This window comes from Arvicanthis niloticus, chromosome 13 (genome assembly GCF_011762505.2).
Source record: "Arvicanthis niloticus isolate mArvNil1 chromosome 13, mArvNil1.pat.X, whole genome shotgun sequence".
Taxonomy (NCBI): Eukaryota; Metazoa; Chordata; class Mammalia; order Rodentia; family Muridae; genus Arvicanthis; species Arvicanthis niloticus.
In genome coordinates, this window is record NC_047670.1 from 15,387,484 (window position 1) to 15,410,306 (window position 22,823).

General features: G+C 39.6%; 1 protein-coding gene across 2 annotated transcripts in view; it reads right to left on the reverse strand.

The window, feature by feature from the left end:
* Rnf19a (ring finger protein 19A, RBR E3 ubiquitin protein ligase) overlaps positions 1-22,723 on the reverse strand; it is a 40,107-nt gene extending 17,384 nt beyond the window's left edge. The window contains exons 1-3 of one of the 2 annotated variants that reach the window (XM_076911265.1): positions 22,590-22,723; positions 8,170-8,927; positions 2,524-2,732 (exon numbers count right to left, since the gene is read on the reverse strand). In XM_076911265.1, coding sequence (XP_076767380.1) covers positions 2,524-2,732; positions 8,170-8,840 — 880 coding nt within the window. In that variant the 5' untranslated portion in view covers positions 8,841-8,927; positions 22,590-22,723. Of the gene's footprint in view, positions 1-2,523; positions 2,733-8,169; positions 8,928-22,230; positions 22,512-22,589 lie in introns of those variants that run through there. The other variant, XM_034516336.2, reaches the window with a different exon arrangement.
* Positions 22,724-22,823: the final 100 nt, after the last annotated feature.

Sequence of the window (22,823 nt, forward strand, 5' to 3'; positions counted from 1 at the left end):
GTTTTGGGGAGGACAGTGAAATGACTTTGGAAGTTGGGGTTAAACGAGCCATTGAATGTTAAGAGCTCAGTGAGAAGTCTTTAGGAGCTTGAAGGATAAGAATGTTGAGAGCAATGCAGAAGATGGAGGCCTGGCTTATTTATGGAGCTTCAGAGGCAAGATTAAAGGTAGTGTCAGAGTCATTTGCCATTTTGAATTAAGATTCTGCCATTCTGGTCAGCTGGGGCTGTAGAGTCTGCTACAATTAACAAGAGACCAGCACCACTGAAATAAGACCTTTGACAATTAGGACAACTGATGCTGGTTAGCTGGAGCTAAATTAGCCATGATTAAGAAGAGACCAGCATCACTGAGGTGAAATCTGGGAAATGTTTCCTGAGGCTGTGTTCCAGAGGAGGCCAAAGTTGGACTTCAAGTGCTGGCAACCAAGCTTGGCAGTGTAATAAGAGTCACCCAGGTAGTACTGGTTTTGAAGGCATGAAGGGATCATGAAGAGCAGTTGAAGCTTGGCACTGTAAGAGGCTAGGAGAGGCCATTGGAGAGGGTGAAGCCTCAGTATCAGATTGAAGACCCAGAACTGAAGGGGGTCATGTAAAGAAGCTGAGGTTTGGCACTGTGAAGAGAGCCTACGAGAGGGTATTGGTCAAAGTGCGGCCAAGCTGCAGCTTAAGACCCCAGTGTTCTGGAGATGCCAGTACTGTGGGATGACCATGAAGAACAGACCCAGCAGTGGAGTGGAGCCAGCCAGAGACAGAAAGGTGACCCAAGCCAGAAAATCATGAGTGGATCCCAGACACTGGATGGTTGGAGTTTGGTTTTGCTTTGATTTGATTGTGACTATGCCCTGATTTTCCCTTCTTGAAGTAGGAAAGTATTTGGTTAATTTTTTTTTTAAACTGGAGCCCACAACTGAAAGAGTTTGGATTTTAAAAGAAATTGTTCTAAAGGGATTGAAACTTTTTGTTTCTTCTCTCATACATTACATTCTGACTGCAGTTTCCCCTTCCTTCCCTCCCCAAAGTCTATCTCTATAACTCTCTTCTCCCCCAGAGCCAACCCCCTGTTTCTGCTCAGAAAAGAACAGACTTCCCAGGGATATCAACTGAACACAGCATAACAAACTACAGTAAAACTAGACACATACCATCACATCAAGGTAGGAAGAAACAACCCAGTAGGAGGAAAAGTGTCCCACAGTGGTCAAAAGAGTCAGAGACAGGCCCCACTTCCACTGTTAGGAATTCCACAAGAAGGCCAAGCTATTTACCCATAACATACATGTACAGGATGTAGGTCAGACCTCTGAAGGCTCCCTCATCTCTGTGAGCCCCCATGAATCCCAGTCAGTTGATTCCGTGGTATCCCTGAGCCCTCTGGTTCCTCCAATCCTTCCTCCCCATCCTCCACAGGACTCTCCTAGCTCCACTTAATGTCTGGCTGTGGGACTCTGCATCTGCTCCTGTCAGTGGCTGGATGATATCTCTCCAGTCTCTCTGATGAGGAAGGAGTGTGCTGGGCTCTGAACCTAGACACTCTGTGGGCAAGACAAACTGTAGATCAAAGGTTTTTTAGATGGGTTGGTGAGGAACTGAAATTTTAGTGTGTTTGAATTTATAAAGAGTATGGAACTTTTAAAGTTATGTTTTTAATGTACAATCTTGGGGCTAAATATGAAAGGAAAGGTTTGTAGCTTAATAGTGATATATTTGTGTGTCAAGTTAACAAGGGGTCAGTTATACTGGCTGATTTTGTATGTCAACTTGATACCAGTTAGTCATTACAGTGAAAAGAGCCTCAGGTGAGGAAATGCCTCCATGAGATCCAGCTGTAAGGCATTTTCTCAATTAGTGATCAATGGGGTACAGCGCAGCCCACTGTGGGTGGGGCAATCCTTGGGGCTGGTAGTCCTGGCTTTCTATAAGAAAATAGGTTGAGAAAGTCATAAGGAGCAAGCCAGTAAGCAGCATCCTCCATGGACTCTGCATCAGCTCCTTCCTCTAGGTTCCTGTCCTAACTTCCACTGGTAATAAACAGCAATGTGGAAGTATAAACTGAATAAACCCTTTTCTATGTGTCAAATAGCGCTCTCTCTCTCTCTCTCTCTCTCAAATCAGATAGGGACTAGGCAAAGGGCTCAGTGAGGAAAACACTTTCTTCATATGCATGAAGATCAAAGTCTGAATCCTCAGAAACCACACACAGCCAGACACAGAAGTGCACACATATCTTCAGTCCCAGTGCTCATATGCTGAGATGGAGCAGGGACAAGGGACTCCTAGCTCACAGGTCAGCGCTACTCATAACACAGCAAGAAAAAACAAGACACCCTGTTTAAGACAAGCAAAAGGTGAGGACCAACACCCACATTATCCTCTGATCTCCACTTATTTGCCTACTTTCTCTCTCTCTCTCTCACATACACACACACACAGAGAGAGAGAGAGACAGAGAGAGAGAGAGAGAGAGAGAGAGAAAGAGAGAGAGAGAGAGACAGACAGACAGACAGACAGACAGACGTAATACCTGCTGCTCCAGACTCCTGGCTGTAACTAATAGATGAAGACCGTATAGTTCTTAAGCGTAAACTCTGTGCTCTTTCCTGCCGAGCAGCATCGCAGGTCTGGTTTGGATGCCAGATCTGTTTACAGTGGTAGCAAAACTCTGTTCCACAGCCTTCTCGCCCACAAGTTAATTTTGGACAGCTGGCACATCCAAATGCTATCACAGCGTATCTTGAAAGAAAAGGAAAATGATTTAAAATGTAACACAAAATAAAAGCAACTCAGTAAAAATTGAAAAGAATCTAATTAAAATGCTCAGAAAACACTTTTCATATATGCATTAATAAGAAATCATAAACCACAACAATCTAACCAACATGAAAATAAGGAAAAAATGAGTTTATAAATGAAATATACAAATACCTTTTAAAAATTCTTCACTTTTGAATTTTAGCCAGGTGTGGGTGGGGTACATGTCTTTAATTCCAGCACTCAGAGGCAGAGGCTGGCAGATCTTTGTGAGTTCAAGGCCAGCCTGGTCTAGTGAGTTCCAGGACAGCCAGGACTGTATGGGAAGACCCTGTCTCACAAATCAGTAACAAAAACAATAGCAGTGCCACATAACAACTTCATGGACTTTTACTGGGAATGAAATAGACTTGGGGTGGGAGGAGGTTGAGTAAAGATGGCGAGCACATGTATGACTGGCCTTGATGCCACTCTCTGAGTAAATATTTTTGATATTTAAATTTTTTAAACTTAAATTTGGGTTGTTAAGGCATTTGTCCCAGAGAAGTTAAATTTTCTTCATATCAACTTTCATAGCAGATGTATTCATAATAGCCCCAACTGAAAAGGGCCCAGATGCCCATCAACCAGCAAATGATTGGACTGTCATGCACACTATAGACTACTATGCAAGAATCAAAACAAATGACTGACAGAAGTAACAATCTCTGGGAGATTACATTGAGTTTAAAAAAAAATAAAAGGTCAATTTTATAAAGTTACAAACTGCACTCCTCTATATGTGTAACACTTGGAATGACAAGGCTTTAGAAACAGAAAGTGGATTAATGGCTACCAGGGCTCAAGGGAGACAGTGGGAGGGAAGTAAACACTTAGAATGACATGAGGGAGGGATTATTGCCTTAAAAAAAAAAAAAAAAACAAAAAACAAACAAAAAAAAAAAAAAAAAAAAAAAAAAAAAACAGGGGGGTTTTGCTTGATTGTTTTGTTTTAAATCTGAGACAGGGTCTTACTAAATTACTGCCTCTGAACTTGCTATTAGTCAGGCAGACGTTGAACATGAGCTCCTGCCTCGGCTTCCTGAGTTAACTGGTAGTGTAAGGCATCAACAGCTGGCTGTAACTGGCAGCATAAGATTGTGATACCCTTGACTATGATGGTAGGCATACAAACTACACTTGACACAAAATTCTATGTAACTAAATCCAGCCCACATAAATTAGCTAGTACACATAAAAAGGGAACTCTGGGTAAAAGCAATGGACTATGTGTAGTGATCTGAATGGAACATGTTCCCCCCTCACCCCCCCAACCCCCCCCACCACCACCCCACACAGCACTTGAGTGCTTAGTGCCATCTGTAGTACTGTTTGGGAAGGGTTAGGATTTGTGGTCTTGCTCGAGGAAGCATGTCACTGGGGGTGTGCTTTAATGTTTCAAAAGCCATGTGACATTCCCCTTTTGCTCTCTGCTTGCTGCTTGCATGTGAGATGCCAGCTCTCTGCAGTTCCTTCCACCATGACTGCTGCTGCCCTGCTCCCCACTATGATGGTGATAGACTCATCCTTGGGCACCATGTTTTATCATATAATACACTGAAAATATGCCAATATCCTTCTATGGCAGAAGTGATGACCATACTGTGACACTGTTCTACAGCTTTGTAAAATGGTAATGGGGGAGAGGAACAAACTATGATACATGGGACCAGTTCTTTTCCTAAAAGTGCATATAGGTAAAATATACAAATCAACTGTCAAAATTTAGAGCTTTCTAGTTCTCGTTGAAAGCAACATCAAATAAGTCTATCATTTAATTTTTTGTTCTGTTTATTTTTAAAATACCAAACATTTCCTGGAAAGTTAGGGGATTTTGATGTTCCTCTTGATACTTACAACAAATTTAAGTAATAATCATAACTAAGATTGTATCAAATCTCAAGACCATCTTCATAACTGTACAAGACTTGAAGAAGCAGGACATTCCTCCTGTTCTGATTCACTGCTTCCTTAAGCATCCCATTCCTCAAATTCAAAGTTTTCACCTTAAATTCTATTTTACTTCTGGGAGAATTTGTTGAAATAATACAGAATTAATGGCAATTTAAATAAAAAGGGGAATTTAGCATAATTTCATTTCTCTCAATTTTAAGATAACCAATGAGACGCTGAAGCAATGGCTCAGCAGTTAAGAACATTGCTTTTCTTACAGAGGAACTGGGTTACACTTCCAGCACTCACATCCATAAAGTAGTTCACAATGATTAGTAACTCCAAGCACAGGGGATCTGATGCCCTCTTCTGGCCTCCATGGGCACTACATACATGGCATCTCATACAAGTGGTACACAGACTTACATGCAGGCAAAACACTCATACACATAAATATAATACTTCATTTAAAAAAAAATAGCTAGCTAATTCACTGCAGTGTCAGGGGTGGTGGAAAGAATCTACATTTTATTTTCGACTCTAAAATATCTATGACTTAAAGTCAAGTTTTTATATAAAGGCAGCAATGTCAGTGAAAAGTTAAAGATACTGTATTCTAAACCTCTTCCATATCTTATCTTTTATTACAGAAACGGAGGAGGCTAGAAGAGGAGCAGAATGGGAGATCGGGAGGGAGGCTAATGCTAAGACTGCCATTTTGTTGATCTGTTTATAAAATGGCAGTCATCAGGGGTTAGAAATATGGCTCAATGGTTAAGAGCACCATCTTGCAGAGGACCCATACTGGATTCTCAACATCCATTTCACATGGTGCTCAAATTATGCATACAAATTTTATGTTAGTGGCAAAGTTTTCTGTACAGTACCAGTAACACTTATAACATTACCAGCTACATATAAAATATGCTCTTAATGTCTAGAGAGCCAGTACAAAAGATAATGTAAAAATAAAGGAATCCTAACTAGTTTTCTGTCCTTTGTGGTTAAGACTGTTGACAATCATCAACACCAACTTACTCTACATCCAAATTAATGAAGGATAATTCTTTACTAAATTTACATAATCATCATAATTTTTTTCCTTATTTTTTTCTTGTTCATCTCTCTATTGTAAGATGTAGTCAATTTTAATGCATAATGTGGCAAGTGAGTAAATAATCCATGTATATTTTCTTGTTATTTTTTTTTTCCTTTTATAACTACCTCTAATATTCTCTGATTTTGTTGCGGGTCCCTTAGATTTAACTGTCCCAGTTAATGCTGGTCAGTTTCTAACATTTCATTAAATAACTTGTATTTTGGGGTTCCATGAAGGATACTCAGAAAACCACATTCTTCTTCTATATGATATATACAAGACTCATTTCTCTGTGTTTTACGGTAGCATTAGATATAATGATTCTTAGAAAGGTTCTTTTAGGTAAAATGTTTGCCCACCTCAAAATCTAATTACAGAATGATTTGCAAATCACTGTACCAGTAAAAATATTGTGCAAGTTGATTCATAGGCTCAGAAGTGATACAATCAACAATCACATCTAAACTGTTTGTTTAAACAGGATACAGTTTCTTGTTCAAGTTATCTGAAAGTTATAGAATGAATCCTATTTTTCTAGACATAGAGTATAACTCATCATAGATCCCAGAGTTTGGTTCTACCATTATACTCCGAAGTTCAGCTAGCCTTGGATCGTCTTTTTACATACATACTTACTTACTTATTTTTATTTTTGAGGCAGGGTCTTATGCAGCCCTGGGTGGCTTTGAATCTACTATGTAGCTGAAGATGACCTTAAATTTCTGACTGTCCTGTTCCATTTCCTAAGAGCTAATATTATAGGCATGCACCAACATACTCAGTCTATAGATAGATAGATAGATAGATAGATAGATAGATAGATAGATAGATAGTGCTGGAGGTCAGACCCAGGACCTCAGACATACCAGGCAAGCACTTTACCTACTGAACTACATAGCCTTAACCTCATATATAGTATCTTTAATTTAAGATTTTGTTGTAATAGACACTCATTAGTATCAGAAATCAAAATAATTCAAACCTGATACTAGATTGTATCTGAGTTTTATACAATTAATGAATCATGAACTATTAAGTAAGTTTTTTAAAGCTTTATATCACACAGTAACCATTGGTAGATAATCATGTTCATAGATTTGCCAAAATACACAACTTTTTTCATTTAAAATTAGGAATATAGACTATATACAATTTGAAAATTTATTCAACAAGTTCTTGAAAATTAGTTTGATTCAGGCGATGAATTTTGAAACCATAATTTGCTAAATTCACATCAAAGCTTTTCCTGGACCTATAATGAAATGATATAGGAATTCAGGGTTTTCATATTCTACTTAAATATTTAGTAGTCTTGTATGTGTTTGTTTGTGGTACGTGTAGGATATGCACACACACACAGAACTTGGAGGCACATGCATATGAATTAAGAGGCTGATACTAGCTGTCTTCGTTCAATAACTCTCCACTTAATTTAGCTAGACTTGCTGGCTGACAAGCTTCAAGAACCCACCTGTCTCTGGCTGCCTCCTGCACTGAGGTTGCAGGTATGTCCACCATGCTAGCTTTTTTTAACATGGATGCTGGTGATACAGACTCAGATCCCCATGTCTGCATATAGTACTTTTGCCAACTGAGCTATCGCCTCCCCATCATCATTGCTTTATATAAAGAGCATACAACTGGTTTCTCTTAGCTCTAACAACTAAATAAATGTATGACTTGTAGGCTGCTGTTGGACAATAATCAAATACATATGCAAAATTATTTTATTTTAAATGCTGAGAAAATGAACTTGAGGTAAATGAATTATTTAACTCATGTGTGGAGCAAAACTTGAGACCTGAAGATATTCCCATATGGACATGAATACATGGGGCTGTGGTATAAAATGCCTTTCAAGGGGGTCATCTATTTATGACAACAAAGCCAGGCAGTGGTGGCGCACGCCTTTAATCCCAGCACTTGGGAGGCAGAGGCAGGTGGATTTCTGAGTTCGAGGCCAGCATGGTCTACAGAGTGAGTTCCAGGACAGCCAGGACTACACAGAGAAACCCTGTCTCAAAAACAAACAAACAAACAAACAAAAAACATTGTTATTTATGACAACAAATAACCCTAACACAAACATTCTGTAATTTCCCCAATAAAAACCGCCTATGAATGGGGAAATCCAATTTGCTTATAGCTTAATCCTGATCCCTACCATCTTAGGAGTTGTCTTCACAAAATGCAAGTGAAAATTTAACAGAGACAATATAAAAACAAGTTAGGATTTCTGTCTTTTAATACTTAATATGGTATATACCCAAAATTTTGTTGACTGGATAAGTTATTTGGTATGTTAAGACTGTTCTTTAAACTACAAGAAAATTCTATTTTATCCCCAGAGAAAAACAAATTAGGAAAAGCCAAATGATATGTTCTCACCCACAGTCTGGAGCCGGACACCATCTGCAGTCAGGATCTGCAACAAGCCACCGTCGAAGCATAAATTCTTCATATTTTTCCATTAAGACATCATCACTTAATATCAAGCGAATGTCATGGGGATTAAATCGTTCAGTGCATTCTGGACAACTGATATTAACTCTACTTTCAGAGATTTCTATCCTTAGGTATTGTCGTAAGCAATCCACACAAGATCTATGGTGACATGTCATTATATCAGGAAATCTGTCTTTAGAATGCCGCAAAAGGCACAAAGGACATTCTATAAAGTCTCCAATTTGTTTGCTGATGGAAGTCAATCCATTGTCAGAAGAGGTATTTGTAGAGAAAATGGAGTTCTTATCAGCACACATTTCAGAATGTATACTTTCAATACTTGCAATTCCATCCACCCCACCATTGAGCTCCCTTGATTTACGTTTGTTGTCCTTCTTCCTCCGAAAGAGAGAGCCTATTGAAATTCTTCTCTTTTTGGGTGCCTTTTTGACAGAAGGCAAGCTCACAGATGAAGCAGAAGACTGAAGATCTCTATCTGAACCCATTTGCTGATGTAAACTCATGTCTAAAATGCTCATCAGAACTGAGTCAGAGTCAATGTTCACACACAGCCCTTCATTATACTTAAAAAGAAAACTTTCTTGTTCTTGCATTCAGATTAAGTCATGATGTAAAAAAGATCCCATTAGCTTCTTCAGAGAATCTCGAAATTTTTCAAGAAGACTGTTGCCACAGATGTCCTAAAAAACAAACAAAAATGTATTTTTATGTGTATATGTTTTTATAATCTTGCAGGTTCTCTGTGAAAAATTTAACAAGTATGTTCTATAAACATTAGCTTAAAAATTAAACTCATTATCTACAAGAAAATATACAATGAATGCTGAAATAGAATGAGGACATTCTTTAATCCTAATAAAAGATTTTCTACATTTGAGCTGAAACAATCACTATAAAAGTCTTAGATGGGGGGTGGAGTGGGATGGAGGCTTGTGGAGGGGAAACCAGGAAGGGGGATAACATTTGAAATGTAAATAAATATAATAACTAATAAAAAATTTTTAAAAGGTCTTAGATAAACTTTGATTATCTAAGATAATCAAATCAATTAGCTATCACCGACTTAAATGATTCGTCACCGCTTTTAATTTGTTTTTAATCGGGAATAAAATGTAAAAACACAAAAAGCAAAGAATAGCTTATATGATAATCTTGAAGAAAAACATTCTGGTAGAGGTATTACATTCTAGAAACAATCACTAAAAATTTCAGAATTATAGTAATATAAGTATGTTATTATGGTAGCAACAGACCAATGGAACAGAATGCAGTCTTTTAAAAACTGTGAATACTATATTTGATTTTTACCAAAGGGGACAATGCTGAGCATCAGAAATGGTCTTTATAAAATTATTCGAGAGGGGATCAGAAATTTGACCTATGACTCACCCCATAAAAGTATTTACTGCACAAGCCTAAGTTTTATTCCTGAGATGCACACTGTGAAAGAAGAAAACTCCCTCCTCACAGTTGTCCTCTGAATTCATGCATAGACCATATCATGTGACCACAGAAACACATAATAATAATGAAGTAATTTTTTTAAAAATCAGTTAAGGAAATTCACATATCTAAATGTAAAGAACAGACCATTACAAGTGCTCAGCATAAAATAAAAGATAGCTAAATAACAAAAAGCAAGTCAAGAGACTTCCTTGTTAAGCGTTTAAGGTATGGAGAACACATGCCACAAGCAGCTAATAAAAGAACAGAGTCCAGAACAGGCAAAGAGCATTTACAAGTACATAAAAATAGACAACCCCAAAGGAAAATGGACAGAGGCCATAACAAGCACTTCACAGCCCCATGCTTAAATGTGCAACATCATTAATTGTCATTACAGCTGCACAAAGAGGCCACTACACACCTAGAAGGTGGCTAAAACTAGGAGACTAGTGTTTCAGAGGCTGACTCAGAGTGCTGAGGAGCATGGTGCAAAACTGCTTTGGAAACTGTTTAACAACATCTACCAACCTGGAGCACACGGACGCCCAGCAGTTTTACTCCTAAACCAGACCACACACCATAAGCCAGGAAACATGTTTTAAAAAACAAGCTTTCTTACTATATGAATAGATTTTATACAACAGTACCAATTAAAAAAAAAAAAAACCAATGTACAATCTGAGAGCTACACAAAGACTCGAGCAGAGTCTTGAGAATTACAACAAACAAACAAACCCCCCAAAACAATTCAGTAACAATCACAACTAAAAAATAAAAATTCAAACTGAAACATTAGATACCATTTGTGGTCGTTTTAGATTCCAACAAAATTGTAGAGTACTAGTACAGTGAAATAATCACCTCATGTCCTGGACAATGTGGGGGGAGCTAATTTAGCATTATTTATTAAACAGAAATATATTCTTAAGCCTAGGGACCCTATCTACAAAGTTCATCCTTCATATTAAGTAGGATACATATTACAAGTAAATATATCTTTTGTTGTATAGTTAGTAAAAGGGAGAAAAAAGCAAAACCACAAAATCTCCATGTAAAACAAGAAAATAACATTTAAGTATTCAACAGGAACTTAAATGAACAAACTGTAATTTAAATGTAAGCTATGGAAAGACACACAATGCTGAGAAATGGCAACTGCAAAACAGTGGGACACAATCTGTGGTGTTCACCTTCTCTCTTAAATTTAAAATGTTCCTCCATGATTTGGCTGCACAGGTCACTTAACCACAATACTAAAAGCTATCTGGTAACTTAAAAACAAATTCCTGTAGGTTGCCTTCTGTTCCCCAAGTGAAACCATGCTTTCTGTTTCTCATTATGTTACAGAGGCAGCAAGATTTTTTTATTTCATTCATAGATAGATAGATAGATAGATACACACACACACACACACACACACACTCACACTCACACATGAAGAGATATATGGTTAGCTAGTTAGCTAATTAGTTGTGTGGGGGTTGTTTTGTTTTGTTTTGGGGTTTTTCTATGCAGCCTCACCTGACCTAGAATTCACTCTGTAGACCAGGCAGGCCTTAAACTCAGAAATCCATCTGCCTTTCTGCCCCTCTCTGCCCCTCTCTGCCCCTCTCTGCCCCTCTCTGCCTCTGGAGTGCTGGGATTAAAGGTGTGCACCACTACCACCAGGCTCTTATTTTTTAGTTGTGATTGTTACTGAATTGTTTTTGGGGGTTTGTTTGTTTTTGCGATAAGGTCTCACTATATAGTCCTAGTTGGCCTGGATATCACTATAGGCCAGGTTGGCCTTTAACTAACATATCTATCAGCCTTTGCCTCCCAGGTGCTAGGATTAAAAATGCAGACAACCATGTGTTAATTAGGTGTATGTTTGTATAACTGTGTGTCGGGGGATGGGGGGGGTGGGGTGGGAGGTGGGGGGGGTATGTATGCATGTGTGTGCAGGTGGCCACAGAAGCCAGAAGAGGGCTTTGGATTCCCTGAAGCCTAAGTTACAGACAGTTATATACCTCCTTACATGGGTGCTGGGAACTCAAGTCTTCTAGAAGAGTAGTAAATACCTTTTTATTGCTGAGTTACCTCTCCAGTCCTAAGACTTACTTTTTAAAATCCACACAATCTAATGACTATCCTTTGTAGAAATGATCCAAGGAAATTATCTATAAACATGTGACTAAATGGAAATGTCTTTTTTACATCAAACACATAGTAGTGAGACCACACATATGTAGCTCTGGCTCTCCTGGAATATGGCTTTTCACACATATGTCTCAAAACCAAACCAACCAAACAAACAAAAAAATCCAGAAAGATTCTAGGTGTAGGGTTAGGGAGATGGTTCATTGGATAAGAACACTTACTACACAAGCATGTGGACCTGAATTTAGATCTCTATATAGAATGCTAGGTGTGGCTACATGACCTATAATCTCAAAACTGGAACAGGGAGAGGTAGAGACAAGATTTCTGGGACTGGCTGGCCTCCAGCCTAGCTAAAAAAAATAGTAAGCACCAGGTTCAGTACAGACCTTGTCTGTCTCAAGGGAGTAAGGCAGAGTGCACTAAAGAACTTGAATGTCCTCCTCCAACCTCTACATGCATACGTGGGCACATATGTACCTTCACACATGTACATATATACATGTACACACATATAACTCATTAGGTCCTAGACGATACCCTTGTGGAGAGGGTATCATCCATACATTCCCTTTCTGATACCTTCCCTAAACTACTAAATTTCTAAAATTTTAAACCATGAAAACAATCATTTTTACCCTACAAGTACTATAGGATACAATAAAAAATTACATTATCAACACTACAGAATTTCAAGAATTACAGACTAAACGTATCCTATTAATAAATGTCTAATCATGAGCCTAAATAACTTATAACTCATTAGAGGTAACTTTATGAAATGAGGAAGGCTAGATTAAAAAAATAATCTACAGGGATAGGGAGACAGCTGTTAGTAAGTTCATTTCCCACAAACCAAATTTTAAAAAAGCATGGTATGCTACTGAGTTCATTCCCAACACACACACAAATATATACCCAAACAAAAAGTTTGCAGATTAATACTTCAAGAGAAAGTTCCTGATGGTAGACTGTCTCTTATAATATGAAGACCAAGTTTGTTTGTGTGTGTGTGCGTGCACTTGCACATACACGTGCCGATTCCCTATGGATTCAGTCTTTCAGACAGATCCCAGAACTTCAGTCAAGCCCTGAGCCTTCTAAGCATACAGAGACTGAATAACAGATGCTAAAGCTAGCTTTCTTAAGTATAACCAATTTTTCTAATTTTACTCCCCCCTTTTACCCCTTTAAAAAAATTCATCACCCCAATTCAGCAGGAAGTTGTGGAGAGTCATTATCCTGATCCCTTGGGTTTGAGTGTCTAGTTATGGTTATTTTATAAATTATAGATAGGCTGCCATTTTAAGGGATAATTTAGAAATGGTCATAATTTTCAGAGAGGAAATATATGGGATATTACTAAATTTACTCTTAAACAAAGCACTGTATAGTCATAATCTTACATTGGTAGAAATCTTTATAATGGATACAAAATTGAAGTTCTAACTTCTTACACTGGTACAGAATTTATATATTGGTACAGACTTAAGGTTTTCATTAGTATACATTTTTATATTAATACAAAAGTCAAAATTAATATTGTTACTCTTATAGGCATTGTGCATATGCAACTCATTTAAGAATACAGGGCTTAGACCCAGTCCTTCTAGTAGCTGCTATTACAAACTGTTCAGGATGATTAAGTAATGCAAGCTAAGGGCCAGATAGTAAACTCACGGTCATATTAGATTCTTCTGATTTAATTATAATAAGGTGCTTTTATTATTATTCAATTAGAAATAACTATGAGTAGTCAAAGTTTAACAGTTCAGATATACCTTATATAGTCTTCAAAAGCATCAGAAATCCACAGAATATGACATTTAAAATAATTTCATTATTAATGAAAATTTTGACTAAGAGAAACATCTACTCATGACAGCACCCCCATCCCACTTCAGAGATGTTGAGCATCATAATCTTCATCTGGAGTTGCTCCAATTGTGGCAAGAATTGCCCTAACTCATCTACAGACAAAAAATACGGTCCAGGAAAAGGACACATGATGTGGGATAGTCAACAGCTTAGCTCTGCCAAGACAGGGTAAAGCTAGTCCTTCATAGTTCGTGCTTCACTTAAGGTCTGTCAGATGGTTCTAGGCCAGATGCCTGAATAGGGAACCGTCCAGGTAATCAGAGTCTCTGCAAATTATTTAATTTATATATATATGTGTGTGTGTGCGCGCGCAAACACACATACATACATGTGCACACATATATTTGCTGTCATATCAGATATCTTTTTTTTTTTCCCATTTAGAAAAGGCTTACCCATTTCAGCCGGGCAGTGGTGGCACACAGCTTTAATCCCAGCACTTGGAAGGCAGAGGCAGGCGGATTTCTGAGTTTGAGGCCAGCCTGGTCTACCGAGTGAGTTCCAGAACAGCCAGGGCTACACAGAGAAACCCTGTCTCGAAAAAACAAAAACAAAAAAAAACCCAAAAAACAAACAAAAAGAAAAATGAAAAGGCTTACCCATTTCAAGACTATACTTTTAAAATTCACAGACTGGTGATAGCTAATTGAGTCAGGTACTTGCCACCAAGGCTGACACACACTGCTCAATCGATCCCTGGGAACCTTCAGAGTAGGAGAGAGCTTCTACTTATAAGACATGGCACAGCACCCACTCACCTCATAATAAGCAAACAAACAGAATTTAATGAATTTTTGGAAAGGGAAGGGATTAGGGTCTCACTGTGTAGTCCTAGTTATATAGACCAGCTGGCCTCAAAGTGGCCAATAGCTATGCCCATTTTATATATCTCTTGCCCCCATTCTTTAACTTGGAAAGCTTTTATTATTCTACTTTCAACTTTATCAACTTTTTCTTTTGCCACCTTCTATCTGCTGTAATTTCCATCCTGTATGTGTGTGTATATATATGCAACATGTTAGTGAGTGCCCTCAGAGTCCCTAATAGGATGCTGAATCCCCTGGACCTACAGTTACAGTCAGCTGTCAACAGTCTGATGTGAGTGCTGGGTTCCAAACTCAGATCCTTTAGAAGAGCAGCAAGCACCCCTGACCCCTGAGCCATCTTTCCTCCCTGAAGTGGCTTTTCTCACTAGTACAGCCAGCCATTTAAAATTCTGGAAAACATTGTTTAAATACATAAATTTCTTGAAAGTAATATAGTGTTTTCAGTCATCTTACATTTATATAGCTAAGACAGGCCTATCTCTAGTGATCTATTATTAAAAACAGAACAACATTACTTCTGAATATGGGGGAAAGGGACAAATCATTAGCATAGACAAGTATCCAGTTAAAAAAATCCACTCCAAATTTGAAAAGTACAATTTTCCATGGCCATATACACACCTTCTACCCCTACGATACTTTCTAAAATTCCAAGAAACAGAAACTACAAGTTCAGAATAAACTATTCCCACATGCCAAAGCTTCCCAAAAGAGATAGGACTTGAACAACTTCATACTCACCTGCTACATTTACCTATATAAGTTCTTTACTAGAAAGTAGAGCAGAATGGTGCTCTGTAGTTTTAATAATACCCATTATAAATAATATTCATTATCTATGAATTAGAAAACAGTACACTACTATAAAAGAAGGTAATATTCATTCAATTGGGGGAGAAAGAGTAAAAACATTCCAGTCTCTTTTGATAACAGGAACATATGAATAGGGAGTTGGTAGATACTTAACTATTGACTCCTAAGGGGCATTAACCTAAAGATATTTGAAAAGCAGCCATTAAGGTAGGGGATAGTTAAAAGGTTCTAAAACCCTAGAACCACTTCACAACTATTTTGATGGAAATATGCCTTCTAGGGCTGGGAGTGGGGGTTGAGGCAAGCCTAGAAATAGAACTTGGGGAGTTTTTATAGGGTGATGTGTAAAATCATGACCATGAATGAAATCACCAAGGCAGTAAATATAGAAAGGTGGGAAATTAAGCCTATGGCATTTCAACATTAAGATACAGGAGAAAGTGACAGGAAGATCTCTTAGTAATGACACATTAAGGAGGCAGAGCCTGTTAGCTTATCCATCAGTTTATTCACCCCTCACCCACCCACCCCCCAAAGGTGTATGAATGATACCTTAAAACTGAAGAGCAAACAGTTACATAGGAACAAGTTGGATAAAGAGGTAAGAAACGACAGGAGCAAAAGTAACAGAACATATAGGGTGTAATCTATTTCTTAAGCCTATTGAGGCTGGAGGGTATTAACACACTTCCCAGCAGGTCTAAGAAAGGATTAGGATATAACTATCTAGTACCTGATAATCATAGTGCATGACAGAAAGGGACAATAAGCACAAACCTTTGGGTTACTGAAGATTTTTGATTATATATTAGTTTCTCGTGGGTGCTGTCAAATCACAACAAACTGGTGGTGCTTAAAACAACAGGCATTTACTTTCTAAATTCTGAGATTAGAGGTGGGGCTGTGTTCCCTCTTGTACTCTTGAGCAGAATCTGTTCTATGCCTCCTCTTAGCTCTGGGTTTTGGCTGTACCACTCCAATCTCAGTCTCCTGGTAACAGCCTCCTTCTTCCATGTCTTCTATAATTTCCTGTTTTCCCCTTATAAGGGCATCTATCCCTGGATTTTGTGACAACCTGGACATTATTGAAACTGGTTTCAAACCAAGGGGAGAACAGGGTTTAGAGGTGGTAGTAGGGCACTCTATTTGTAGTAATCTCTTTGGGATTTCTTCTGTTTTATACCAAATTAGGTATAGTAGGACAAGGTGCTATTAACCAGAGAGCTCTTCTGCAGTCTTGTCTGAGTAGCCAGTGTTGCAGATGCCTAATTAGTTTATACTCACTCACTGCCACAAAGGACAGCACACCCCTCTTCATCTTACAGACAGAGGCAGAGAATGAGGCACAAATAAAGCAGAGCAGAAGCCTGCTACCTATCAATCCAACTCAATGATCCTGCTATAGGAAGTGCCAATTCCGGCCAAGGACAAGGAAGTAGGCTTCAAGCAGGAATCTGACATTAGGCTACAACAAAGAAGTAATCTCAGACAGGAATCTAAATTTTAGGCCAAAACAAAGTAATCTCAGACAGGAATCTAAATTTTAGGCTAGAACAAAGAAGTAGGCTACAGACTTGAAAATGACCGTGGGCTAGGATAGGGAAGTAGGCTCAGATACTTTGGTCATCCTGATAAGCCTTTAGAAACAGTGATCACGGGCAGGAGTGTTCATGTAACTAGGTTTAATGCCTTGCTTTTTCTTTGACTATTTGTGTTTATTGTATTGCTTGTTCCTCAACTATTTGCATCTATTGTATTGCTAGATCCTCAACCAAGAACTGACCTTAATACATGCATGTAATCAAAATGGTATAAAAGCATAAAGGAAGAGGGGGTATAGGACAGGGGGTTCTAGGGACGGGAATGGGGAAAGGGGATGACATCTGTATTGTAAATAAAATATCCAATAAAAAAACTTTCAAAAAAGAAAAAAGAAAAAAAGAAAGTGCCAATTCCATATATGGCTTCAAAAGGTTTAAAAAAAAAAAAAAAAAACCTACCAAGATGACAATAAAAAGACAAAGAATCTCTGCAAGAAGTAAAATGCCATACAAAATGCTCTTAGAGCCACAATCCACTGTGAAGTTGAAAGAATGAAAGCCACCTGTTAATCATGCTGGAGTGACATTTGGATGCACTGGGCTAAATAAAATTTATTACAAGAATTAATTTCACTTTACTTCTTCAACTTTCTTACTATAACACTGGAAAATCTTAAATCACAATTGTGGCTCACAGGGTATTTCTATAAATAGCTGCCTTGGGCTAGAAGTGTAGCTCAGTTGGTAGAGTGCTTTCCTAGCATGCACAAGGCCCAGAGTTTGAACCCCAGCACCACATAATCATAGTTTATAATCCCCTAAGTTTAAGAGGAGAAGGAGAAGAATCAGGACATGACAAACTGAGCTATGTGTGATGAGAGAGGCAAGAAAACGAAGAGACAGAAGAGAAAGGAGAGAGAAGCACATGATAGCACGTCTCCCACTGTAGATATTTATTCACTTAGCAAATACTTATTTAATACTAAGATTAGTTCACTGTACACACCAAGTTTATTCTAGGTGCTAAGATCATCAGCATGAACAAAGAGAAGAACTCTGCCACCACAGAGCTTACTTCACTTGCTATACATTCTCACATGTGATCATGCATAAAAATAGTAATACAGTAACTGCAATATTGTAATATAGTAATATAATAATTGCCAATGGCAAAGCTTTATTTAGAAATTATCAAATATAAATCTGTAATTCCAGACTAATGACAACTTGTCTTGTGATACAGTAGGTTTCAGTACAGAATACTCATCCAGAATGCTTTGTTTTTGTTTTGTTTGTTTTGGTTTCTTTTGTTTGTAGAAAGGATCTCATTATGTAGTTCTGGCTGGCCTGAACTCTGTATGTAGACTAGGCTGGCCTAGAACTCAGGTATCTACCTACCTCTACCTCCTTCTGATATTATCAGTTTCCAAATAACCTGCCCTGACTTCTTGGTCGGTCCTAACTAATTTGTTCCTTATGATTCAATTTTAGAAGTTCCAGTGGCAACATGCTAGCTATTTACCATACAAGAGCAGTTTCACTCTTAGGGGCACTAGAGGGGTGGAATAAGAATATTAGGGTTCAAACTTTCAAGAGACAACTTCGGCTTTGTGGAGTAAAGATACAGGTCTGAAGTTTCTTTGGGGCTTAAACAAAGGTAACTTCTGGCCCAAACTATGCTTCAAAATTCAATGTACAAACTTATCCTTTAAGCTAAAACAGCTCACTAGTTCTCTCCTATTGAAACCTTCACATAGCAAACCCCTTCTAAATAAGACTTCTAAAACAAATCAACAGGGCTAATAACCACTGTAGCTCCAGTTCCAAGGGCATCCGAAGCCCTCTTCTGGGCTCCACAGAAACTGCATACATGTCCTACACAGACATGCAGGCAGAACACCCACATACATAAAAACACAATAAAATAATTCCTCAGATATTACTAATAACAATGAAAACAATATAGTAATATGTATTTTAAATGAACTCTTACTAAAAACGTGCTTTTTTCCACTTTCATATACCAGATATGACATATGACAACTCTATAGAAATAATGAAGTATCCAAGTCTTAAATACCTAAAATTATTTCAATGCCTTTTTTGGTTAAAGTCTACCACCATCTGAAATACAGATGTGTTAAACAATGAATATTCTCCCTCACTCTTTAGCCACACAGGTGTGCCTTCAACATTATGCATCTTCTGTCACTTAACAAAGAACTGGCATATTGACTTAAAAGAAAATTATTCTAGTTGAAGGAGAAAACTGCCTAGGTAAAGAAAATTCAGTTACTCTTCAATTAATATTGGCTAAATAGGAGTCAAGCTAGTCTTTTAGTCATTATTCCCTTGATGAGCATGGGCCTTTTAAAGCTGGCTATTACTCTATTCTGAGGAACTAGCTGGACAAACGGAATCAGTGTTCTATGCAATCAAATATTACTTTAGAAATTCAACTTTACTTTGGCTCTTGGCCCAAGATGCCCAAGGCTGCTGCTGTTGCTTTAAAAAAAAAAAAAAAAAAAAACCTTCAACTATTTAAAAAAAAAAAAAATCAATAAAAGAGCATAAGCTTAGTCAGTAAGAACACTAGACTGCATTTGACAACTGTCACCTACAGTGCCATTTGGAAGACAAGTAACAATCCTCTAAAACTTTCTATTTCCTGTGAATAGAAGATATAAATGAGTAACTCCTGACATCAAAGTACTCAAATTTATTATCAGCTGACTCTGTGTCAAGCATTTGACTAGGGATGTTTACAAGTTATCACAATTATTTTGTCTTTTTAGAAACATCAGGAAACTACATCTTCAGTGCCCTCCAGATGATGAAGATGACTGATGACTGGTGTTAACTGCTGCTGTCTGGCATGGGGTCTAGCTAAATTGCTCACTTAGCTTCTAACAATGTTCCCACCTCAATCTCTAGAGTAGCTAAATTACCAACAGATACTAACACAAAAAGGTGGGAGGCAGGTGATTAGAGAATATATGTTTATTAGGTGGTATGGGCTGACTAAACACTAAAGGATTTCTGTGCTATAATCTAAATGTTTAGAGAAAACCAAGGCTTGTCATGCAAATATACAAGATTCTTTTCAGAAGACAGGAAAGAAGAAAAAAATATAAAGCTTGCCTCAAAGAGGGCGGAGGTATTCTAAGATACTTGCTTGCTAGCTTGTGCAAGGCCCTAGCCTCAGGACTAGCCTCACATAAACACGCACACAAATGTCTGCCTAAAACTATTCATACATCTATATTCCATTAAAGTACAGTGGTGTCCCCAAGCTGGCAAGTAGCACAGGTCTTTAATCCTATTAGGGGCAAGAACTCTGTGAGTTCAAGGCCAGCCTTGTATACATAGCAAGTTCCAAGCCAACCAAGTTACAAAGTGAAACCCTTTCTCCAAAAAGGGGGGGGGGGGGGGGGAATGACTCCTGAGAACATCGTACTCACAACCGCAAAGCACTGTTTGGAAGCCATGTTCGAATATGGCAAATCAAGTCCATTTACTTTCTACCTGGTGCTGAAGTATCTTTGAAAACACTTACAAAGAAAATAATATGGTAGTCTTTTTGCCAGATTAAAAAAGACACCACAAATTCAACACATTGCCACAAATATTCAAAATTAAATTCGAACATTTGCTAGGCAACAGTACAATGAACAATTCTTTATATTAATTCTAATGTTCAACCGAGGCATCTCCAAGACGAGACATTTCATGCAGCTATTTCAGTAATGAATAGGCTTGTTTCAACTTCCAAAAAAAATCCTGCAATTAAAAAAAAAAATAACCTTTACTGGAGTTCTAGAATGAGAATCGATGATATAATAATAAAAAAAAGTACACTCAGGTTAGCTGCCATATGCATTTTCCTCAGAAAGCCACCCTGTGAAATTTTTTCCATGATCACATGAAATTTAAGCTTACACCATATACAGTATTTAAAAACAAAACAAAACAAAAAAGGCTTGCTTTTGTTTTGCATAATTGGTTTAGTAAGTCCCAAGACTTAATACCAAATCTTTGCCCATGAAATTGCATGTACCAAGTAAAGAACACTTAAAAGTAAGGACATCGCCATTTTCTAAATATTTACATTTTAATTCAATACAGACAGTTCCCTGTTAAGGAAGCTTAAGCAGGCAAATATGGAAATGACTTGAATTACAAACAGAAGCAGTAAGATGTGCACAGAGCCCGATTTACAGCGAAACCGGAAAGGGGAAAAAAAGACAATTATATCGTCACATTACATACAATGAAACGGGTCAAATTCAGGTCAAATTAAGAAATTCAGGTTAAAATAAGAAATAATCAAAGACTGCCAGGTGTGTACACACACACACACACACACACACACACACACACACCCCTACCTCAAAGTAAAATGAGGGAGATCAAAATATTTTGAAGGCATCAACCAAGGGAAGGACCGTTTCTTGTCTCCCGTTTGCTATCATTTTACACTAGCCTTTCTAGCCCACCCCTAGGTTTGAAAATTGCAGCGGCATTTAAAGGCCGTCCTTTTTTAACATTACCAACATTCTGCGACATTCTCACCAGTAAACCCTACACAAAGTAAATCAGCAGTCGTGTATTTCTATCTCCAAGGGCGCCAATGAGAAAAAAATTAAACCTTTCTTTCTCCCATATATAGCCTTCACCATTTTCTTGCCTCTTTTATTTGTTGCCCTTGTCTCGGGATTAATGAACCCTAAACCACTTCTTCCCATTAATGGAAATGGAAAAAGAGAAGAGAGCAACAGCAGAGTGGAATCCCAGATTTGAGGAAAAACTGGCAATTCAAAGTGGTGGCCTCAATCGGGGTGAGGGCAGGGAACACCCCGGAGGTGGAGTCTCGGAAGACCCCCGTTCACACGCTTCACCCCCAGGCCACACGGCATTCCGCGCCGGTGCCAGAGTGTGTGTGCGATCTCTGCTCGCTAAGGAGGCGGTCGTCTCCCGCCGCCCTCCCGGGCCCCAGGCGGCAGGCTTCGGGGGCGAAGTCCGCGGCGCCCAGTGTGCGGCGAGGCCCGGAAAGCGTCCCGTTAGAGCCGATTTCACCCGTCAGGAATGCGCTCCGCCCCCGCCGCCTCCCCACGGCGGCCGCCCTCCGGTCTCGTCCGCTCCGCGGCCCCGGAACACTCGGGGCAGCGCCGCGGACAGTCATAACACCGTCGGGGCCGCAGGCCCGGCCCCCACGCCCCGGTCTGCACCCTGGAGACGGCCGCGCCGGTCTCCCAGCCCCAGTCCGAGGCCTGAGCGGCGCCTCGAATCCCAATCGTAGGGGAGCTACCCGGCCCCCGCGGCTCCGGAGCCCGCCGTACCTCGGCTTCTCAGGGCGGCGGCGGTGCCGGGCGGCGGGCGAGCAGGCCCATCCCGCGGAGGCAGAAAGCGGAGGAAGAACGGAGGACGGCCCTTTAGCACTGCCGCGGAACCTTCTCAGCCAGGGCGAGAGCTGCCGGTGGAGCGGTTACCGGCGGCCGCTTTCCCGAACTCCCCTCAGTGACTCCAGCCGGACCGTCGCAGCCGGGAACCAACACAGCAACTGCCATTCTCCCCCGCCCTCGCCCTCAGGCCCCGCCCCTCCGCCCCTCCTGCCCCACCCGACGTGGCCCCGCCCAGCGTGCCTTGCGTCTTGGCGTCACGCCCCGCTCCTTCCCCCACCTCGGCCGGCCGCGGTTACCTCTGGGATCCGGTAGTTCACCGGCTCGGGCACGTTCGCCTCGCGCTGCGCGCTCTCGATGGCGGCCCTCCCGCGGGTTGCGACTCACTCTGAGCGCGCCGGGCAGTGGGGCGGGAGACGCCCTTCTCGTCACCCCGAACCCGTCTCTGTGAGGCGACCGGAAGGAACGGCAGGAGCCCCGCCCCAGGTGGAGCGCGTCCTGGCCTGGAGGACCCTGACTCGGCTTCTCGCAGC